This window comes from Schistocerca serialis, chromosome 1 (assembly GCF_023864345.2).
Source record: "Schistocerca serialis cubense isolate TAMUIC-IGC-003099 chromosome 1, iqSchSeri2.2, whole genome shotgun sequence".
NCBI classification, from domain to species: domain Eukaryota; kingdom Metazoa; phylum Arthropoda; class Insecta; order Orthoptera; family Acrididae; genus Schistocerca; species Schistocerca serialis.
Genome location: NC_064638.1, coordinates 649,320,222 through 649,343,830, shown reverse-complemented (window position 1 = coordinate 649,343,830; position 23,609 = coordinate 649,320,222). Strand labels below are relative to the sequence as shown.

General features: G+C 43.2%; 1 protein-coding gene across 1 annotated transcript in view; it reads right to left on the bottom strand.

Annotated features, from left to right (window-relative positions):
* The window catches only part of LOC126479017 (toll-like receptor 4), a 138,068-nt gene that overhangs the window by 74,930 nt on the left and 39,529 nt on the right, over window positions 1-23,609 (bottom strand). The window contains exons 4-5 of the mRNA XM_050103748.1: window positions 15,845-16,188; window positions 13,035-13,216 (exon numbers count right to left, since the gene is read on the bottom strand). Coding sequence (XP_049959705.1) covers window positions 13,035-13,216; window positions 15,845-16,188 — 526 coding nt within the window. The remainder of the gene's footprint in view (window positions 1-13,034; window positions 13,217-15,844; window positions 16,189-23,609) is intronic.

Genomic DNA, 23,609 nt, shown 5'->3' with positions numbered 1-23,609 from the left:
TGATGCTGTTGTATACAGAGGAGCCGCGACACTATAAAATTGTAGCGAAACGCAGAAATACCGACAGAGGATCGACACTTGGGTAGGGATTCGCAGTTGATCCCCGTCAAAAACGAATATAACGTACACTGACGGAAAAGAATCACAATACCGAAAACTAATTAATTTAGAGTAATGAAATTACGGGAAAACATTTGTCTAGGTAACATATTACAGAGATTAACATTGCAAGATCACAGGTTAATGCAAGCGAGAGATAATTCATTGCAAATGTAAAATGCTGGCACATTAATTACCCGTGTAACTGTCAGAATGTTGACTGCAGGCAGGTAAAGTGCATGCATTGTGTTGTACAGTGGATGAGGCTGTAGTTGTCGTCCGATAATGTCCCATATGTGCAAGGCCGGAGACAGATCTGTGACCGAGCAGGCCAAGGCAACATGTCGACACGCTGTAGAACATGTTGGGTTAAAACAGCGGTATGTAGGCAAGAGTTATCCGGTTGGGAATCATCCCCAGGAATGCTGCTGATACATGGCAGCGCAACAGGTCGAATTACCAGATTGACGTACAATTTCGCAATGAGGGTGCGTGGGATAAATACGAGAGTACTCCTGCTGCCATGCAAAGTCGCACCCTAAACAGTAACTGCAGGTGTAGGCAGGTCCAGTATGTCTTGCAAGAAAACAGGTTGGGTGCAGCTCCTTAACTGCTGTCCTTCTAACCAACGCACGGCCATCACTGGCACCGAGGCAGAAACAGCTTTCATCAGAAAACACAACAGACCCCCACCCTGCCCTATAATGAGCTCTCGCTTGACACTACTGAAGTCGCAAATGGTGGAGGTTTTGGGTCAGTGGAAAGCACGCTACAGGGCGTCTGGCTCGGAGCTGTCCTTGAAGTAACTGATTAGTAGTAGATTAAAATTGTGTGCCGGGCCGAGACTCGAACTCGGGACCTGCAGGAGAGCTTCTGTAAAGTTTGGAAGGTAGGTGACGAGGTACTGGCAGAAGTAAAGCTGTGAGGACGGGGCGTGAGTCGTGATTGGGTAGCTCAGTTGGTAGAGCAGTTGACCGCGAAAGGCAAAGATCCCGAGTTCGAGTCTCGGCCAGGCACACAGTTTTAATCTGCCAGGAAGTTTCATATCAGCGCACACTCCGCTGCAGAGTGAAAATCTCATTCTGATTGGTAGTAGTTTATTGTGTAACTATGGTACCAGCTGTTGCTCAGATTGCTGTTGCAGATGCAGTGCGACCCGCCAGAGCCATACGATAAACACAATGGTCTTCCCTCTCGGTAATGTCACGTGGGCATCCGGTGCCAGATCTTCTTCTGATCATACATTCTCATGGCCACCGCTGCCAGCAATCGTGTACAGTGGCTACATTCTAACCAAGTCTTTCTGCAGTATCGCAGAAGGAACATCCAGCTTCTCGTAGCCCTATTGCACGACCTCGTTCAAATTCAGTGAGCTGTGGGTAATGGCGTCTTCGTCGTCTTAAAGGCATTTTTGACTAACATCAACTTGTAACACCGAAAATGCAAATAAAATACTTACTGCGGTACCCAAAATTTTTTGCCGTTTTATATACGTTGATAATTTGTATTATACTTCTAATTCTGAATCTGTAAGCTTTATTACAGAAAGTTAATATGTAATGGATGTAATAGTGTATTTATTTCTGACTATATAATTGATTGTAATTGTAATATAAATATTGTAAATTGCTGGGAAATAGCAATGACGAAATGGCAGTAGCTGTGCCGTTGTTCATCTCTGCGTATGGAGAGTCTGTCCCACTACGAGCAGAGAGGAAGCAGAGCAGCTTGAGTCATGAGAGAGTGCGGAAGTGTTTGTTGGCCGCGCCCGCAGACGCGGTGTGCAGCTATGATCGCGCCAGTGTTGACGCATCTAATTCGTTAACCTCCGAGTACCGAGAGCACGGTAGAGGTGGACAGGCGGAGGAAGCTGCAGTTATAACTGTTGCCTGTCCTGTAACTAGCCGTGGCTCTGGAGACGACTCGTGGTTCTCAATGAGCAGCAGCAACAGCAGCAGTTCAGCATTGTCGTCGGCTACATTCTTCACCATCCGCACTGCTACTGTTAACTGACAGAGTATTGCTAATATTGTACGAGCATTACCCAGTGACATTTCCTTCACAAATTATAAAAATTTTCTTGAATAATAATATACAATAGCTAAAACTTGTAGGGCACCTGTGTTGTCGTTGTCCTCTGACATTCTTACCAATCAGCGTCCATTTCCTTTCCATGCAATCACCGAGTGTCGTAAAAATATGAAAAATGATTAACTATTTACTGCCAGTTTTGTTTTTTTGATAATGATCAGTTTCAGTCTTCGCTTTCTACCTCAGTAACTGCATAACAGAGACTTACCTAATTTACAGTTTTGAGTAATAACTTCATTCATTTAAAGTAACGTAAAATTTCACTGATGAAACTAATAACTGGAGATACAGCACAAATTAAGAACGCGCAATTTAATTTATTTTGTACTTAGCTTAGTGAGTGACTTTTGCTGGCATGGTAAGTACTTTATTGCTCTTATGTTAAAAGTAAATTCTGTTACTCGTTCGTTCAAAGTAAATTCAATTCAGTCTCTCAATGTTTAAAAGTTAATTTCTTGTCCTTTTTCAAATTTTTCATTACGTTACTCTGAGGAAACTGAAAGTTATTTTTTTACGTAACGAAATTTCAGTTACAGCCAGTCACACATTTAACCAGTAACCTCATTTAATTTTGCTTTCAAAGTTTAGTATTTCAGGTTAAGTAACTGCCAACTCAGTGCTTTCTGATTCACTTATTTTCTCATGAACTCTTGTGTTGTGGGAAAGCGTGACATCCTTCTAATGCCACGCCAGTGATTATTTGCTTAATTTTCTTTGCAATTCCCTTTATTAAGATTCTGGAGATTCAATGCCTTAGTGGGCTGGCGACCGTTTCATTATCCCTTTTTCGCTAATCAGTATTTTTTGTGGTTGGCGAAGAGTTCTCGGGCTTCCAGCCGGGTGGCGGTGTCTTCAAACAGCGACGTTTCGACGAGTGACATACTCATCATCTTCTCAGAAGATGATGAGTATGTCACTCGTCGAAACGTCGCTGTTTGAAGACACCGCCACCCGGCTGGAAGCCCGAGAACTCTTCGCCAGCTGTATACGCCGGGAAAGCATACACTCACAGTATTTTTTGTGTTATCTATATTTTTGCATTAAAAATATTAAGTGGTCACTTTTCCGTGTGTGTGGTTCGTGAGAGATTGCACTATATTCCAACAATTCCAAAATTATTTTTAGTGTTTATATTAGCTTTACAATAGATTCTTCCTTCAGAAGAGTCTGTTGTATACTTTCCTCCAACTAACAGCCTTACTCATTGTAAAATTTCACTAGGCATACGCCATCACGGTCACTAATATCGCAATCCAGTAGGCCGATTAGGAAGGGGGAGGTTACAACTCAGTACGTCCAACGGTAACTAGCGCTCACGACCATTACAGCGTGTATTTAAAGCATGACTGATTTGCATCCTGATCGTGGCGCTTCTAGCGCAACTCTCATGATGCGACTGATAAAATCTGACTAGATATCATCTTTCGGATATAGAAACACGCGTACCAACTTTGGTTTATGTCGCACAACTCCTTCTTGGTACACTGCGGCTGAAAAGGGAGAAAGGCCTCATATTGTATGATTACGCGATTGCAGAACAATCACTGGAATCAGTCATATACTTTAAACACCCAGGGGTACGTTCAACGAGCGACTTAAAGTCAAATGGTCACATAAAACTAATCACAATTAAGATAGAATCCAGGCAGATTTATTGGGAGAATCCTTAGGAAGTGTAGTCCATTCACGAAGGTAGTTAACAAAATCTTCATTCAATCAATGGCTGGATATTACTCATCAGTCTCGGATCCATACTAGACTAGACTGATTGAGGAAACTGATAAAATCCAAAATAGGGCAGAGCGTTTCATAAGACCATCATTTAATACACCCTGTTGCATCACAAAAATCCTCATCTAATTCCACTGGCATACGCATTGTATACCAGAGTGGGGTTTATTGTCAAACTTTCGAGAGCGGACGTTTTTAGAAGAGTCAACCTACGCGTGTCCTCCTCCTACATATATTCGTCAAAAAGACTATGAAAGTAAAATTATGGACATTCAGTCTCAGACGGAGAAAAAAATGGTTCAAATGGCTCTGAGCACTATGGGACTTAACATCTGTGGTCATCAGTCCCCTAGAACTTAGAACTACTTAAACCTAACTAACCTAAGGACATCACACACATGCATGCCCGAGGCAGGATTCGAACCTGCGACCGTAGCGGTCGCGCGGCTCCGGAGTGAGCGCCTAGAACCGCGAGACCACCGCGGCCGGCTCAGACGGAGATTTACCAAAGATCGTTCTTCCCGGAGACCATTCGTGACTGAAGCGGAGAAGTGGGAAATGATATACGAAGTACCCTCCGCCACACACCATAAGGTGGCTTGCTAAACATAAATGTAAGCGTAGATGTTTGTAGACAGGCGCCGAAGTGGATGCAGCAATCCGGTGTTTCTTTGCAGGACGTAATGTAAGTAGTGTTGGCCACAGTGGGCAGTCCAGTCAGCGGCTCCACCCAGGTCTGAAACGGAGAGTGAAGGGGGCGACCTGTTACCAGAGAGGGAGCTGTTTACCCTCTGAGAACAGCAAAAGAAAGATAAAATGTTGCAATGGACATTACTACGCATTTCTAAGCTAAACGTAATTCACTCTACAGACAACCATGTAGGTGGGGCAACCACAGCTAAAAGCCACATGTTCAGGTGAACATATGATTAAAACATTAGAGCAGAAATACTCGGAATATTTTTACCCAACATTTGTTGTCCGTCAACAGCTTTTAATCTATGGTATTACCTCTTTCAGCGGTGATTGTTTCGACGGACAACGAAAGTTTGGAAAAAATATTTACAGCTTTTCTGCTCTGATGTTTTAATCATATGTTCACCTGACGATGTGGCTTTTAGTGCCAGGAAACCGGCTGTGATTCAGTAATAAAGGACTAAATATAGGTGAAGCTGTTATTAATACCCAAGATGATAATTCACTCTGTGGCCAATATGTGGTATATGTTCCCACTGGACTTCTAAATTTTTTGCTCCATAAAAAGCGTAATAAGTCAACAAAATTTATTATTTCTTCTGGTATCCAGGATAGTTTTGAGTGAACTGGAACAAATTACCTCTGAGATGATGTAGGTGTGTACGTGTGAGAGCAATTTTGTGGCTTAGCGTAAAATACAAAATCAGTTAATGTCGTACTCGCACTCTCTCATTTTTATCTCACCTAAACATTGACAATCAGGCTTAAACAATAAAAACTGAAAAGTGATAACTGTTTAAAAACCTTGGAACATCGCTACAATAACAGAATAACTGATATAACAGAAGTTCAAGAACATGTGTCTGGCCGATCGCTTCGAAGAAAACTGGTTCCTTCCCTGTACATCCGCTTCGTAAATGTCTGTGCGTTCCGCTTCAGAGTTCCTGCACCATTGCCGTATTTTGCTGTCACGCGTTATATTAAATAGTTAAGTTATGTGGGCTCCGTAAAATGAGGCGGAACCCCTCAACATGAAGAAATCAAATGACTGCACGCTCTACACGTGTGGCGGAACTCTCTATAGTTCTAGACATATTTACATGCTCACTGTGCATTCAGAAGTGAAAAGTGCGATTTCAAGCGATCAGCGGACATACTAAAGACGCTTTACACATGTCTGCGAAAATCTTTACAGGATTTTTCACTGTGGTTTTAATTTTGTGAGTAGTTGGACCTAGGAAAATAAATAGGCCTCATAAAAACGTGGCCATTGTTAACATGTTAAGAATTCGTCGCATAGGACGAGTGCTGTCACTCATACTACGGTGACACAGTAATGTGTTCAGGCCATAAGCCTATGTAGACCAAACTTATCTCTTGAAGAGCAAAAACGCTCATGTTTTCCTGCCGGGGTGACCGAGCGGTTCTAGGCGTTACAGTCTGGAACCGCGCGGCCGGTATGGTCGTAGGTTCGAACCCTGCATCGGTCATGGATGTGTGTGATCTCCTTAGGTTAGTTAGGTTTAAGTAGTTCTAAGTTCTAGGGGACTGATGACCTCAGGTGTTAAGTCTCGCAGTGCTCAGAGCCATTTGAACCTTTTCTTTCCTTTTTTTTTTTTTTGGGTGTGCATGCAGTGGGAGGCGAGCGGACATTGTCCGTATGTAATATATTTTATTTGTGTTCATATTGTACGTGGTGTTCTATTTGTCTGATGACCGCACGCATGTCGCACTAGATGGTGGGCAGTAAGCACTACGGTGCCCAGTAAATCAGATGCTGTGTCGCCCGTCTAGTACCGCAGAAAATTTGAGATATATGCAAATGAATTTTGTACTCATCCACGTCATGCAAAGGGATGCTAGAACTGGCCACTATTGTTGTCCACGCATTTATGATCCACTCAAGAAATTATTCATCTCACGATGTAATTCTCTTTGGGAAATTAACTAACTCGCGGATACTATCCATGAGCTCCTGTAAAGTATACGGATTTGTTGTTACAGTTTATCCTTTACTGCTCCTCGCAGGTAGAAATCACACGGGGTTAAACTGGGGCTTCGAGTGGGACGTATATTTTTTTAATGTCTCTATCATGGAACACATCACGAATTTAGTGCAAAGAAAGACTGGACGTATGAGCCTCTGCCAAATCCTGTTGAAGAAACGCGAAGCTTCGTTCTCTTTCAATCAGTTCATGAAAAAGCTGTTGTAAAATGTTCCGCACATATCTTTCACTGTTAACAGTGTAATTTAAAAACTTTGGACCTATCATTCTGTCACCATTCACTGCGCACCACATTTCTATTTTCTGATCATGAAGCGGTTCCTCACGAAGCTGAATAGGTCTGTCGTCGCTCCATTGTCGACAGTTTTGGGAATAAACATACCCGCCGCGTAAATGGAACCAAGCTTCGTCTGAAAACAGTATGAGGTAAGGATTCATTTCATCGTCATGCACTTGTTTCAAAACTCGTTCGAAGATCCTACACCTGTGCACCGTATCATCAGCTTTAAGTTCTTGCACTTCTGCTACTTTATAGGGCCTTAGCCCAACTAACTGAACAGCTCTTGGGAGAGAGGTGCAAGGAAGTCGCGTTTGCTGTGAAAGACGTCTAATAGATTTTTAGGGAATTTTCCTGGCGGTATGCAGTGTCATTGAGATGAGGTTCGCCGGCCGCGGTGGTCTCGCGGTTCTAGGCGCTCGGTCCGGAACCGCGCGACTGCTACGGTCGCAGGTTCGAGTCCTGCCTCGGGCATGGATGTGTATGATGTCCCTAGGTTAGTTAGGTTTAAGTAGTTCTAGGTTCTAGGGGACTGATGACCACAGATGTTAAGTCCCATAGTGCTCAGAGTCATTTGAACCATTTTTTTTTTTTTTTTTTTTTTTGTGAGGTTCTGTGAACACTGTACACAGACACTCGGCGTTGCCGCGCGGTCTGAGGTGCCTTGTGACGGTCCGTGTGGCTCCCCCCATAGGAGGTTCGAGTCCTCTCTTCGGCACGGGTGTGTATGTTTTCCTTAGCGTAAGTTAGATTAAGCAGTGCGTAAGTTTAGGGACCGATGACTCAGCAGTTTGGTCCCATAAGATCTTACCACAAATTTCCAAATTTTTCCAAAAGTAACTATCAAATGCTATTTTTTTTTATTTTTGCTTTCTTTGGTTGCCGAGTAAGGCGAACTACTAATTGTAACTGTTTTAAAATTATATTTGAACACACCGCTCGTCGTGAAGGCGCTTAATTACCGCGTTTCTACATTCTGCTGCCTTTTAAGGCGGCTAATAATTTTAACTGTTTTTCATATTTTATTGACTGTGCCATCATTATTCTGAGCGTTTACTAGAGGGGAAAATTAATAGGGTGTAAACCGATTTTCTAAAGTATCTGCCTGGAACTCAACGTACGCTGTGTAATGGAGGGCACTTACAACATCACTGTCACTTCTCCCCTCCCCTGTACTTTTCGTGAATGGTACATGAGAAGAATGACTGTCGATAACGGTCCATATCAACTATAATTTTCCTAATTTTCTAGTGATAATTTTGGGAGACATATGTGGGAGGATAAAATAACTTGCCCAGCACATCTTCTCACGTATGCTGTCATACTTTCACAAAAAATGGTTCAAATAGCTCTGCGCACTATGGGACTTAACTCCTGAGGTCATCAGTCCCCTAGAACTTAGAACTACTTAAACCTAACTAACCTAAGGACATCACATACATCCATGCCCGAGGCAGGATTCGAATCTGCGACCGTAGCAGCAGCGCGGTTCCAGACTGTGGCGCCTAGAACCGCTCGGCCACTCCGGCCGGCCATAATTTCACAGCTCCCACCACAGTACACAATGCTTTCCCTATAGCGTTTGCTCCTGGAGTTTGTTGAGAATCTAAGTAGGATCACCATGCTTGTGAAACGATCCCGTGACCCAATGTGATGCTTTCTGTTGCATATTCTCTATCTGTTCCGCTAATCTAACTTGATAAGAATCCCAGACGGCTTTGTAATACTCAGTAACCGATGTTACAAGTGTTTTATAAGTCACTTCATTCGCTATGTCAAAGATCCCTGAACATCACCTCTCTCAGGTACGGGGAAGCTACTGATGACCAAAGTGCCAGTGACTACTTTCCAGAGTGTATGTGTCTACCATATATCGCAGACCCAGAGAGGACGTCGCTGAGATATGTGATTAGCAGGACAAACAGTGTGCTGTGCATGCAGTTGGCTGTATTTCGACGTCCCGACAGGTTTTTCAGGCCTCGATGGGACATATTATTAGTTTGATACGATGTTGCTAGTTCACACTGGTGGAGGTTCAAGAGGTGCTCTGCAACCTAGGTCAGGTGAGAATCTCAACGCTCTAAATCCTGACCAAGTGAAAAAAATCTCGCAGTGTCTCTCGTGGCATGATTTTACAATCGATAAACATAGAAACCAACACAAAAAAAGTCTTCACAAGTGCCCCTAGATACAGTCCACCGTCCTAATGTATCACTACAAGTACCGGGTGATCAAAAAGTCAGTATAAATTTGAAAACAGAATAAATCACGGAATAATGTAGATAGAGAGGTACAAATTGACACAAATGCTTGGCATGACACGGGGTTTTATTAGGACCAAAAATATACAAAAGTTCAAAAAATGTCCGACAGATGCCGCTTCATCTGATTAGAATAGCAATAATTAGCATAATAAAGTAAGACAAAGCAAAGATGATGTTCTTCACAGGAAATGCTCAATATGTCCACCATCATTCCTCAACAATAGCTGTAGTCGAGGAATAATGTTGTGAACAGCACTGTAAAGCATGTCCGGAGTTACGGTGAGGCATTGGCGTCGGATGCTGTCTTTCAGCATCCCTAGAGATGTCGGTCGATCACGACACACTTGCGACTTCAGGTAACCCCAAAGCCAATAATCGCACGGACTGAGGTCTGGGGACCTGGGAGGCCAAGCATGACGAAAGTGGCGGCTGAGCACACGGTCATCAACAAACGAGATCTTTCACGCGTCTTTTTTTTTTTTTTTTTTTTTTTTGGTCATCAGTCTACTGACTGGTTTGATGCGACCCGCCACGAATTCCTTTCCTGTGCTAACCTCTTCATCTCAGAGGCCTCAATTATTTGCTTGACGTATTCCAATCTCTGTCTTTCTCTACAGTTTTTGCCCTCTACAGCTCCCTCTAATACCATGGAAGTCATTCCCTCATGTCTTAGCAGATGTCCTATCATCCTGTCCCTTCTCCTTATCAGTGTTTTCCACATATTCCTTTCCTCTCCGATTCTGCGTAGAACCTCCTCATTCCTTACCTTATCAGTCCACCTAATTTTTAACATTCGTCTATAGCACCACATCTCAAATGCTTCGATTCTCTTCTGTTCCGGTTTTCCCACAGTCCATGTTTCACTACCATACAATGCTGTACTCCAGACGTACATCCTCAGAAATTTCTTCCTCAAATTAAGGCCGGTATTTGATATTAGTAGACTTCTCTTGGCCAGAAATGCCTTTTTTGCCATAGCGAGTCTGCTTTTTATGTCCTCCTTGCTCCGTCCGTCATTGGTTATTTTACTGCCTAGGTAGCAGAATTCCTTAACTTCATTGACTTCGTGACCATCAATCCTGATGTTAAGTTTCTCGCTGTTCTCATTTCTACTACTTCTCATTACCTTCGTCTTTCTCCAATTTACCCTCAAACCATACTGTGCACTCATTAGACTGTTCATTCCGTTCACCAGATCATTTAATTCTTCTTCACTTTCACTCAGGATAGCAATGTCATCAGCGAATCGTATCATTGATATCCTTTCACCTTGTATTTTAATCCCACTCCTGAACCTTTCTTTATTTCCACCATTGCTTCCTCGATGTACAGATTGAAGAGTAGGGGTGAAAGGCTACAGCCTTGTCTTACACCCTTCTTAATACGAGCACTTCGTTCTTGATCGTCCACTCTTATTATTCCCTCTTGGTTGTTGTACATATTGTATATGACCCGTCTCTCCCTATAGCTTACCCCTACTTTTTTCAGAATCTCGGACAGCCTGCACCATTTTATATTGTCGAACGCTTTTTCCAGATCGACAAATTCTATGAAAGTGTCTTGGTTTTTCTTTAGCCTTGCTTCCATTATTAGTCGTAACGCCAGAATTGCCTCTCTCGTCCCTTTACTTTTCCTAAAGCCAAACTGATCGTCACCTAGCACATTCTCAATTTTCTTTTCCATTCTTCTGTATATTATTCTTGTAAGCAGCTTCGACGCACGAGCTGTTAAGCTGATTGTGCGATAATTCTCGCACTTGTCAGCTCTTGCCGTATTCGGAATTGTGTGGATGATGCTTTTCCGAAAGTCAGATGGTATATCGCCAGACTCATATATTCTACACACCAACGTGAATAGTCGTTTTGTTGCCACTTCCCCCAATGATTTTAGAAATTCTGATGGAATGTTATCTATCCCTTCTGCCTTATTTGACCGTAAGTCCTCCAAAGCTCTTTTAAATTCCGATTCTAATACTGGATCCCCTATCTCTTCTAAATCGACTCCTGTTTCTTCTTCTATCACATCAGACAAATCTTCACCCTCATAGAGGCTTTCAATGTATTCTTTCCACCTATCTGCTCTCTCCTCTGCATTTAACAGTGGAATTTCCGTTGCACTCTTAATGTTACCACCGTTGCTTTTAATGTCACCAAAGGTTGTTTTGACTTTTCTGTATGCTGAGTTTGTCCTTCCGACAATCATATCTTTTTCGATGTCTTCACATTTTTCCTGCAGCCATTTCGTCTTAGCTTCCCTGCCCTTCCTATTTACTTCATTTCTCAGCGACTTGTATTTCTGTATTCCTGATTTTCCCGGAACGTGTTTGTACTTCCTCCTTTCATCAATCAACTGAAGTATTTCTTCTGTTACCCATGGTTTCTTCGCAGCTACATTTTTTGTACCTATGTTTTCCTTCCCAACTTCTGTGATGGCCCTTTTTAGAGATGTCCATTCCTCTTAAACTGTACTGCCTACTGCGCTCTTCCTTATTCCTGTATCTATAGCGTTAGAGAACTTCAAACGCATCTCGTCATTCCTTAGTACTTCCGTATCCCACGTCTTTGCGTATTGATTCTTCCTGACTAATGTCTTGAACTTCAGCCTACTCTTCATCACTACTATATTGTCGCGTTTAGCAATACTTTTTTTTTTGGTTCTAATAAAACCCCATGTCATTCCAGGCATGTGTGTCAATTTTTACCTCTCTATCTACATTATTCCGTGGTTTATTAAGTTTTCAAATTTATACTGACTTTTTGATCACCCGGTATATAAGGCCATTACTAGGTTTTACATCAAACCCAGCGTGACTCAAGTAGGAGCTGGGAAATGTGATTGTATCAATTGATATGCCAATATAATATTGAGCTGTCATTGGGTGAGTAGCACAGTTGATTAGAAGCTCTCTGTTTGGCCTCCAGAAATAGATGAAGGAAAGAGGTATGGGGCTGAGGAGGTAGGAGGGGAGTGGAAGTAAATGCCAAAAGAGGGGGTTCGGTGCAGGAGGGTTTGCTTACAATGAGGGTCTAGATTAGGAGAGGGTTTTTGGCATGATGACGTCAAGCATTTGTTTCCTGGCCCTGCTTATAGAGAAACCTAAAGTTAAATGTCGAATCTCATCCAAAATCGGAACTGCTTTCCTATTTTTAAAATTCTGCAGTGAGTTTTTACCAGAAAATTAACACGACAAACGAGCAAAGCACATTAGATTCGAGGTACACGTACAGAATTTCCATATTTGCTGCATGGCGCCTTTCCTGTGTATAAGACGATGGTATTCTAAAAACTTTGGCACTTGATGCAACTCATTGGATTAGGGCTCCAAAATTGTACCTCCAGTCATAAAATCCTTCCATAATGTCCTCTGACTAAACTGATAAATCAAATGTGTGTATAAACGCAAATGTCTTCTGTTATTCTTTCTTCAAATGGTTCATTGTGTTCCTTACAATTAACAGTTCTTCAACTGGCAGTCTTCTTCTGTTTCACTGTTGGTAACATGTTAAGAGTAGTTCACAACTTATGGAATGGTGGCCTATATTTAGTAAATTGTTACATCCTTTGGCTAGACTAACAAATACAAAACACTACATAGGACGAACTTCTAGTTACAGGCCACTGTTGTCAATTTATTCGTCTTTCCAAGTGATAGCTATTAAGTAGCAACTACTTCGATTTAGTGGTACAGCACGAGTCCCACGTATGCGCAATTTACAGGGGATAACCTTACGTCTGATGAGCACTAGTGTTCCAGTGAGTAGCGTACAGTTTCGAAACGTTTTTCAATGTTTGAACTAAAGCATTATCGTTTTGCCACACAGATCAGTGGGACGACAGAATAAGGAAATCTGTAACTGGGTGTGTACTCACCGCGATGTTGTTGTTGGAAACGTTCAGGTTGAGGAGGGAGGCGGAAAGCGTTGTGAGGGCAGACAGTCTGTTGTAGGCGACGTTGAGGATCTCCAGCCCTCCAGGTAACGACTGCGGCAGCTCTTCCAGCTCGTTGGCAGACAGGTCCAACTCTTTCAGTTCGGGCACAGACTGCAGTGCCGCTGCGTACATAACAAGAAAATATGCTCACGGCCGCATTTATATTTTAAAAATATCTGTAACACAGAGGTACGCGTAGATTGGACCCACTGACCACAGCAGATAAAAACAAAATTAAACTCATTGAAATACTCTGGTACACCTGGCTCATATCCTGTAGGGCCCCCGCGAACACGCAGAGATGTCGCAACAAGACGTGGATTCGACTAACGTCTGAAATAGTGCTGAATCCTGCAGAGTTGTTCATAAAGACGTAAGATTACGCAGGGGTGGACAGCACGTTGGAGGGCATCCCAGATATACGCCAGTATAGCGCTATCTGGGATGCACATCTACGAAAAGTCGCTTAATAAGATGTCACGTACTCGCATAAGACATTTATAACAATTTGCATGTCAATATTAATCTTACGACGTCACACAGCATAAAATCTATCGTAAGTCTCTGAAAATAAAGGTACAGTTAAAGTAATAGGACTGACGGTGTTACACATATGACTAAATACTTAAGTACGATGTAGTTGTATAGTGTGATCTATTGTCAAATAATAAACTGTGTTACTGTGTCAAAAATAAAATGTACCAGGCACTGTTAATCGCTCTTCATTACATACAGTCTGGTTCCAACATTTTGTGTGCATGCACTCTACAAATTTTCCAGTATGCCACTGATGAATGTTTATAAGTTGAAACGAAGACAGTACATGCGGTCTGCGTACATCGATATTTACAGTGCAATCCCTACAATTACGCAAGTTGTGTAGCATATTTAATTGAGAGTGCTTATGACAGTCATACTCGAAAACATAACCACCTATACGTTGTATTGAAATACATATTACTTAGGCCGTGTATTTGTTTTCTATTTGTTCATTAAGTTTGTTCTCTATTCTTTTCGAGATCTATAATCTTTATTTTGGGGATTTATTATTTAATAATTGATTATACATATTATGTGTAACACAACAATATTACCGTTGATGGTAGTGATGCGCAAATGAGTAGCAAGTTGTTACGTCTTTTCACAGTGCTGATATAATTTACGCCTTACGTTTTTTATGCACATTGTTTTTGTTTTAGAGCGATCTTTGGGAACAAAACGCACTTAAGTTATAATGTAAAGGAAGTACAAAAAAGTACGTTTATACAGGGTGTAACTAAATTCCTTTTACGGACTTCAAGGAAAGCAAGATAAAAATGTCTAGTAAACATGGGCTCTAAACTGCATACCTTCATCTTCTATACTGTATCACACATTTCTTCTACTGCAAGCTCTTCAATTTCCATATTTTGGGAGGAGGTAGTATAGACAAAACAGGAAAATATGTTCAGTAGAAAGGGCTTAATAGCTATGAGCACTTATTCAATAGCAGAATGAGTTTCCCAGTAGAGAAGAAGAAGTCCTCTTAGCACTTAAGGTATGAATTTTAGAGCTCATGTTTACGAGTCTTATTTTCCTTGTTTTGGTGTAAAGCACATGTTCTCAAATTCTGCAAAGGGAAATCTGTAAAGAGAATTTAGATGTACACTATATGTAGAAGACGGCGCTGGCTCAAAGCAATTACATTAACATTTAGGTTATCACTCCTCAAAGAGAACATTAGGCACAATGAACCTTCAATATGTAGGCTGCAGTCATATCTTCCAAATGTTCCGGCTAGAGAATTTGACTCCTTTGATGTGAACATTGTAAGAAAATGCCATGTGAAGTTTACCCCGCCGTTACCTTATTACAAAGAGTTTTCTGAAAGTTTACTGTAGGGTTTCCGAAATGTATTCGCACTTCGTAAATCTCGATTGACGGCAGCTGCTGGCGACGTACGAAAATTATCGCGAGCAATCACCATAACGACTTGGGCTGTTCGAGTGCGCTCCAGGACCGATCCAAACTTCCATTTGTCACAGAATCTAGAACTGTGTGTCTTCCTTCAGACAGGCATCAAAAATCAAACGGCTCTGAGCACTAGACGACTTAACTTCTGAGGTCATCAGTCGCCTAGAACTTAGAACTAATTAAACCTAACTAACCGAAGGACATCACAGACATCCATGCCCGAGGCAGGATTCGGACCTGTGACCGTAGTGGTCGCTCGGTTCCGGACTGTAGCGCCTAGAACCGCACGGCCACTCCGGCCGGCAGACATGCATCGACATTGTAATCTGGAGATACAGACGCTGATAAACGTAGACATTGTAACTATCCACAATGTATCCAAGCCTCGACGGACTAAAATGACGGTAAAAACATTTGTCACTCCTTGTACATGAGTCACGAACTGTGCGAGTATACGGGTCGTGGATTCCCTGTGAGATGTGGATGTTTGGAGCTGTCCTGGAGGTGAACTCGGATAGACAAAATGGTTAAGGCGTCCGCTCGCGATGAGCAGCATATCCGGGTTCGAGTCCCGGCCAGGCACAAATTTTCATGTGTAGCAAACAGCTGAGGTCAATCCCTGATTCAGGAATGCAAATCCATTTCGTGATATTTACCACGGTCAGAACTGTGTCAGTTCCTTGAAACACGCACATATGTCTGAAGGACATTGAAATACGAAGACGCAGACACTGTGTAAGCACAGACACTGTAAGCAGGTATGATTTACTGTGCGGACGACGAGACGTGAGCCTTACCTGCACCGAGTTTAGTGATGCCGTCCCCGGGCAGCCGGAGCACTTGCAGCGTTGGCATGGTGACCAGCGGCTCGCGCACCTCGCCCAGAGGCATCCCGGCGGCCGTCAGCTCCTTCATGCGCAGCTCCGGGGACAGCACCCGCGTAATGAACTGGAGCGGGACGAGGGACAGCCGATCGGATTTGGTTATCGACAGCTGCGTCAACTCGGCGCCGAGGTTTTCGACAAAGCGTCTCTTCAGGAAGCTCCAGAAATGGTCACCGTTGAAATCTAGTTTAAACGTTCCTCGTTTAATTTCCTTCAGAAACAAGACCTTGTCCACGCACTCCGACCGCAGGTCCTTCCTGTTGTGCACAGCATCGGAGACATCTGTAAAACACTTAATGGTGCTATTCGAGCAAAACCCTAAAATGTATGAGCTAGGTTAGTGATTATACTAGTGGGCTATGATAAATCGGATAACACTACATCCACTTCTGTTTACTGAATTGTTTTCATTAAACCAAACACAGTATTCTATGCTGTTAACAAGAGCAATGATTAACGTCTGACATTTAGTTTAAACAGGTGTCTCATATTATTGAACTCATGTCCAAAATGTCCATTAAGAGCACAGTTCAGATGATTCTAAAAGCAATGGTGTACAGAACCACACATTTTGATAGTTCGTACGTTTACGAAGGATGGGCATCTAGTGCATACTACATATTTCTATGCTTTTCTAGCGACAGCTATCTGAATTACCGTGTGGTTGTAATTAAACTTTCCCTATTTAACACGTTATAACACGGAAACTAATTACCGTACGAATACCAGACTTGGTAGCATTAATGTAAAGGACATGGGGAAGAGAAATATTGCAGAATGAATTCAATTGAACTAATTTTATTGTGCTGTTACGGCACACCATACCATTACTTACCAGTACCATTACTACTACAAAAGGGGCTCAATATGGCGCCCATCAGTGCCCAGAAGAGTCTGACAGCCCAGGATTGCATTCTGCACAGCAGAACGAAGCATGACCGTAATTATGCTGGCTACCTCTCCTGATAAGCTTCGCTTCAGATCAGCACATGTGTGAATGTTCTCCTAATAAACCCTCTCATTTAGGAAGCCCCCACAACCAGAAATCACAGGGAGAGGGAGTGAGATCAGATGATGGTGCCGGCCAAGCATTTGGAAACGATCGGCTGATAATTCGAACGTTTCCAAATGTGTTTCGGAGAAGCAGCAAGTGAACTTCACGAGCGATGTGTGGTGGCGCCCCATCTTGCACGAAAACTGTTGAGTTCAATGCGTCTGTCTCCAGTAGGATGGCATGACGTGCTGGCGTAGCATATCGCAGTAACGCTGGTCCTTGGGCGCCAACCTGTTCAAAAAAGAATGGGCCGTGAAGCCACACCATACGGTGACACATTCGCCATACAGAGGAACTTCATGCACAGTGACTGGGGGTTAAGATTCCCACACTCGGCAGTTCTGTGTGTTCTCCTCACCTGTCAGAGAAAAATGAGTTTCGTCAGTCCATAGGACGGTCCAAGGCCATCCCTCGTCAATTTCAGTTCTTACGAGAAAGTGGAGAGCGAAATCAACACGTCGTTGCTCGTACTGTGGTGCAAGCTGCTGTACGATATGGGTCTTGTACTGACACCATCTCAGAGGGCACTCGTACTGCCTGACGATCGGAAATTGCGCGCAGCGTTGTCTGCTATAGCAACAGCGATTTCATCACTCACCTGTGGTGCAACTGGTCGTCGGGTTCTTGCCGGAGCGACGCCCAGTTTTCCAGTTGATTCGAACTTCTTCATAATGCTCCACACAACAGGTGGAGAAAGAGGACCCTTCCGTATTCTATATTTTCGAAGTGCAGCTGCAGAATTACTGTTGTTTTGATAATACAGCTTCACCAATAATGCCCTACTCCTTTTGACCAAGCTCATGTTGACACATTCGCCGGCCGAAGTGGCCGTGCGGTTAAAGGCGCTTCAGTCTGGAACTGCAAGACCGCTACGGTCGCAGGTTCGAATCCTGCCTCGGGCATGGATGTTTGTGATGTCCTTAGGTTAGTTAGGTTTAACTAGTTCTAAGTTCTAGGGGACTAATGACCTCAGCAGTTGAGTCCCATAGTGCTCAGAGCCATTTGAACCATTTTGACACATCCACAAGTGCACTACGAGTTGTCAGGTGACTGAGACTATTAATCACGATGACTGATCATGGGACCTGGTGTCCACATTTGGATATGGACTGTGGCGCTGTGACGCATGGAAATCATGCACCCCACGCTCTGGACTTTAATGCTACCAAGGATGGTACTCTGCTGGTAATTAGTTTCTGTGTTATAACGTGAAAAATTGGAAGCGTTTAATTATAACTACCTGGTAGTCTAAAATAGAAACGGTGCACCATTACTTGTTGCGTTTTAATGTCAGCTTCCCTTCACGAAACATGTTCAGAAATATTGCCGTCAAAGCCAGCGTATTTTGCAGCTAGTATTGATGAATGCTCCCTTCCTAATCGATCAAATTAGCACTCAAAACGTCAGCAACCAATTTCCTCGTAGCCTTGTCCTTCCTTCTGTAGAGTACGTTCGTTAAACATACCAACAAACAATAATCTGATAGAAGAAGGTCAACTGTTAACGCACTTGCTGTACAACAAACCGCCTTGAGTGATTCAACACCCACGACAAATTTCAATAAATTTGTATCACTAGTCAAGATGATATGTAGGGCGTCCACTATGTTGCCAAGGAATTTCCCTTCATTATGCATACGATAAGTCCTTGGAAGATTTCCGGAGGTATGTGGAATCATCACGCACGTCACGCAAGTCCCGTAACTTACGGCCCTGTGGTTTACGGGCGCGGATCTGCCGTCTGATAGAGTACTAGATGTGTCGCATTTCATATCGGGCGACTGGAGACCAAGATATCAGCGTGTCTTCAGTATCATGTTCCTGAAACTATTGTAGCAGGATTCTGGAGCTGTGACAAGAATAGCTATGCTGCTATAAGGTACTACTGCCATCGGTGAAGACATCAAGCATCGAGGAATGCGGCTGGTCTGCAATAATGCTGATGAAATCCACAGCCGTCACAGTAACTTTAGGTACTACCACAGGTCCCATTGGAACCTGGGTGAATGTCCTGCATCGCATTCTATTGTATGTTCTATGATGAAGCGATTTCAACCACTTTCCAACAGGTGCTCTCGAAACTTCGCCGTTTCTGATATGTTCACCCCGGGCGCCGGGCCATAAGAATCTGCCCATTATCAGAATCGTTTATATCAGTGAATTTCCCCATACACGGCGCGTTTCGTCATTGTGATCATTCTTCATTCGTACATGAACCGCTTATATATTTTTCTTACCGCATCATCTGCCCGCGGTGGTACAACCGGGCATAGTAAAAACGTTATGGATCGTAAGCGCATATACGTAGTAGCACTCTGGAGCATGTGATGAGATCAAGAAGGTATAAACTAAGATGATAAAAGTCATGAGACAGCCATATGCACATATATAAATGGCGGGAGCTGTCATTTGTACTTCATGTTTTCATGCGATAATGTTTCCGACTTGATATAGCCGCACGACGGGAATTAACAGACTTTAAACATGGAGTGATACTTCGAATTAGGGGCATGAAACATTCCACTTCAGATATCGTCCGAGAATTCAATATTCCGTGATTCATAGTGTGAAGAGTGTGCTGAGAATACCAACTTCCAGCCATTACCTCTCAACACGGACAATGCAGTGGACGACGGCCTTCACTTAACGACCGAGAGCAGCGGCGTTTGCGCTGAGTTGTCAGTGCAAACAGACACAGAACCCTGCGTGAAATAATCTCAGATGTCACTGTTTGACGTACGACGAACATATCCGTTAGGACAGGGGGCGCAAATCTCGTTTAATAGGATAGGGCAGCAGGCGACAGACGCGATTGCCGTTTCTAACAGCACAACATCGCCTGGTGCGCCTCTCCTAGGCTCGCGGCAATATCGGTTGGAACCTAGACGACTGTAAAAGCGTCGCCAGGTCAGATAAGTTCCGATTTCAGTTGATAAGAGCTGGTAGCAGCGTTCAAGTGTGGCGCAGATCTCACGCGGCCGTGGATCCCAGTTGTCAACAAGGCACTGTGGACACCGCTGGTGGCTCCATAATGGTGTGTGAGGGCTTTGTTTATATGGAACAGACTGAGTCCTCTGAATGTTCGGCTACGTGGAGACCATTTGCAGCCATCCATGAACGTCATCTTGCCAGAAACCGATGCTCCATGTCACTGGGCCATAGTTGTTCGTTGTTGACTTGAAGAACATTCTGGACAGTTCAGGTGAATGGTTTGGCAGCTCAGATCGTCCAACATGAATCCCATCGAAATCAAGGGACATAATCGAGAGGTTAGTTCTTGCACAAAATCCTGCACCGTAAACACTTCCGCAATTAGCACGGCTGCACACGTAGCATGGCTCAGTGTATATGCAGAGGACTTCCAACGACTTGTGGAATCCATGGCACTATACCGGGAAAACGCTTGTCCGACACGTTATTGAGAGGTGTCCCATGACTTGAGCCACCTCAGTGTATAAGTGTCTGTTCCGTCGCTAGTAACCTCTTCGTCAGCTGGCTACTTAAACAGAATATTTCGTTCCTTTTTAACCGAACTTCTCTGTCAGGCTCTGAGGCCCACTCTATACCGACCGACTCTTATTTCACAAGAGACTGAGTGCTCCGCTACGCGCTACGGTCGCAGGTTCGAATCCTGCCTTGGGCATGGATGTGTGTGATGTCTTTAGGTTAGTTAGGTTTAAGTAGTTCTAAGTTCTAGTGGACTGATGACCTCAGAAGTTAAGTCCCATAGTGTTCAGAGCCATTCGAACTCCGCGACGTGCTTATTTCACTTGTATTAGTCATCTCCTCCATCCTCTCTCTCTGTCAGTCTCCTCTGTCCCTGCCTCTGTTCGTCACCTTCTCCCCATTCTCTCTGTCCGGCTCCTCCATCTCCATTCTCTGTCTATCTCCAGTAACTCCTCTCTCAGTCCATCTCCTCCTCTTTCCTTTCTCTGCCTCTCTCTTCTTCCCCACCCCCTCTCTTTCTCTATCTCGTCTGCTTCCTGTAATCTCCCACTCCCCTCTCACTGTCTATCGGTTCCACTCTCTCCGTCTCCACCTCATTTGTTTCTCTGTCCATCTCCTCCATCCCTTTCTCAGTCCACATCATCACTCCCATCGTAATAGCATGTCGCTGGCTTTTAGTCCTACAGTATTTTTTCCCAGACGGTTAGCAATATGTGTGTTTGGCTGAAATCGATGCCGGGTTTGAGGAGCTTTTGCCCATGGCTATTCCCGTGTACGCACATGTCACATATAATGTATTTAACATAGCAAATATAATGTATTTATCATACCCAAACACGTATTTCACCTTTCTCTCCAGCTAATTTCGCCCTGCAGTTTCGTTTTCAAGCAGCTCAAAGTTTATGACGTCATATTTCCTGAACTACGATTCGTACAGCGATATAGTTTGGTACATATATTCAGTGGCATATGTGGATACTGTCTGTGAAATGATTTGCGAATAACAGTGAGTAATTAACAAATAATAAATTTCACCCTAATGCACGATGCGGCACTCCCTCGCTCATCTCAGTGCTTATGACGTCGTATCTCCTGAACTATGTGTTGTACACCGATATAATTTTGTACGTACGTTCTAGGATTTATGTGGATACTGGCTGCAAGGCGTGTTGCGAATACAATTAGTAGCAAAGAGTAATAAATTTGAACGCCAATCATGGTGCGATAGTTTCTCAGGCATCTCGGTGTTTATGAGGACATGTCTCCGGGACTATTTGTTGTACAATGATGTACGAGGGTTGGAACTTTAATAGTGGCAACTATTTATTTACAGCTCGTACAAAATAAATGCGGGTTTCAAAGTTTTACTGACCTTCAGAGTAGTCATCAGCATTGTGTATAACCCGTCGCCAGCGATGTGGAAGTCGTAGGATACTCTTAGCAGTGCCAGTTGTGTTGACAGTTCGAGCGGTGCGGTCTATTGCCCGACGAATTTGTAGCTGTTCTGAAGCGAATGCCGTGAAGTGTTTCCTTCAGTTTATAAATCGAGTTACATTCACGAGGGCTTAAGTAAGAGGAGTGCAGTAGGTGGTATAGCATTTAGCAGCCCCCTCAGGCAAATAGATCAGTAACAGCTTGCACTGAACGTGCTTGAGCATTGTCCTGTGAAATGATGGTCAGGTCCTGCAGAAAGTGTCATCGCTTCTGTCTGTAAGCTGGTCGCAGGTTGTGTTCCACAAATGAACAGCAACTCCCGTTATACTATTTTCTGCTGCTGTTGATATTACCCTATACTCATCTGACCAGAAATACTTGTCTTCTTTCCATTTCACTTCACTGAAGTAATCATAGCTCTTAAGATAGACCTTATACATTTTAGGTCCCAGTGTGTGCTGTGATTATCGTATGGCAGCGAAACTTTTTTTGCTTCGAATGATGTTTATTGTCACATCCCTAAATACTGACCGTTCCTCCTGGGACCCCGCCCCCCCCCCCCCCCCTAATGTCGTGAAGTACTAGTCACTGTAATCTCACCGGAACCATAGATCTGTGACAATTTCTAGATCAGTTCTGGTTCAACTGTTTAACAGTGATCAGGTGTGCAGTTGTAAGTGTGCAGAATGCCTTCGTTCCTAGCACTAAGGCTGAGTGTTGATGTAACGCGAACAAGTGCACAGTCTGGCACAGTTTATGATAGCGTAATTTATGTTACAATGTGACAGTAGTAAACTCTGCAGGAATGCGGTTTTTCTAAGTTTTTGTGAGATACTTTGTTCCTTGTTAGTTACGTTATTCTAAGTGATTGAGTGTCTTACTCTTATTTCCAGTGAGAGATTCATGGTTTTATTATCTGACGCCAACGGTTTTATGAATGTTAACATGGTTTTGTAAATGCTGTTTTTTACGTGTGAGCTTCCTTTAACATGTGTATCAGTTAATAGGGTTGTGACAGTTTAATCTTGTAATTCTATATGTTCTTTCAGTTGGTACAAAGGAACGTGATGACACCTGGGGACTCAAATTGGTTGTTAAGTAAAGAAAGTTTATCATTAGCGCTTGTCGGTAATCATGACGTTCTTCGATTGTATGGGTGCTTCCTAAAAGGAAAGCTCAAGCATGTGATGTAAATGAGGCGTGATTATTGTAATAAAATGCAACGTCATTCTGCCTTAGCTGTCATTATCCCGAGTTTGGAACCACTGGAGGCCTATGCCTTTTATTAATTCCAGCTGCTGTTGTCGCACATGCTGTTGCAGAGTGTTGGGGCTATCAGTTGCGCGACAGGGCACAGCTCTGAAAGTCTAGGTTGGTCTCAGTTGTGCTTTGCATTACAAAGCAGATTTAGGTCGGCTCGATTCCGCAGGATACGGTATCTGCACGCCGGCACTCAGCTTATATCCTCAGAATAAGTAAGTAAAGTTCTAAATGCAGCCCCTTACTTACACTTCTGGACTCCCGCTCTCACAACCAAAATTGAATTTCAACTTCTTACAATCAATGTGTTTATTGCTGTTGGAAAAGGATGCATAAGACGAATGTTGTGGTGTGTTTATTAGGAGGTCTCAATAAATATCAAAGCCTGAGTGCAGAAATGCTACCATCATCGTGAATTGTACATTTAGAGTGTATGTTTTATCTATGCATCTAAAAGTTCATGATCACAACACGAAAATGTTTC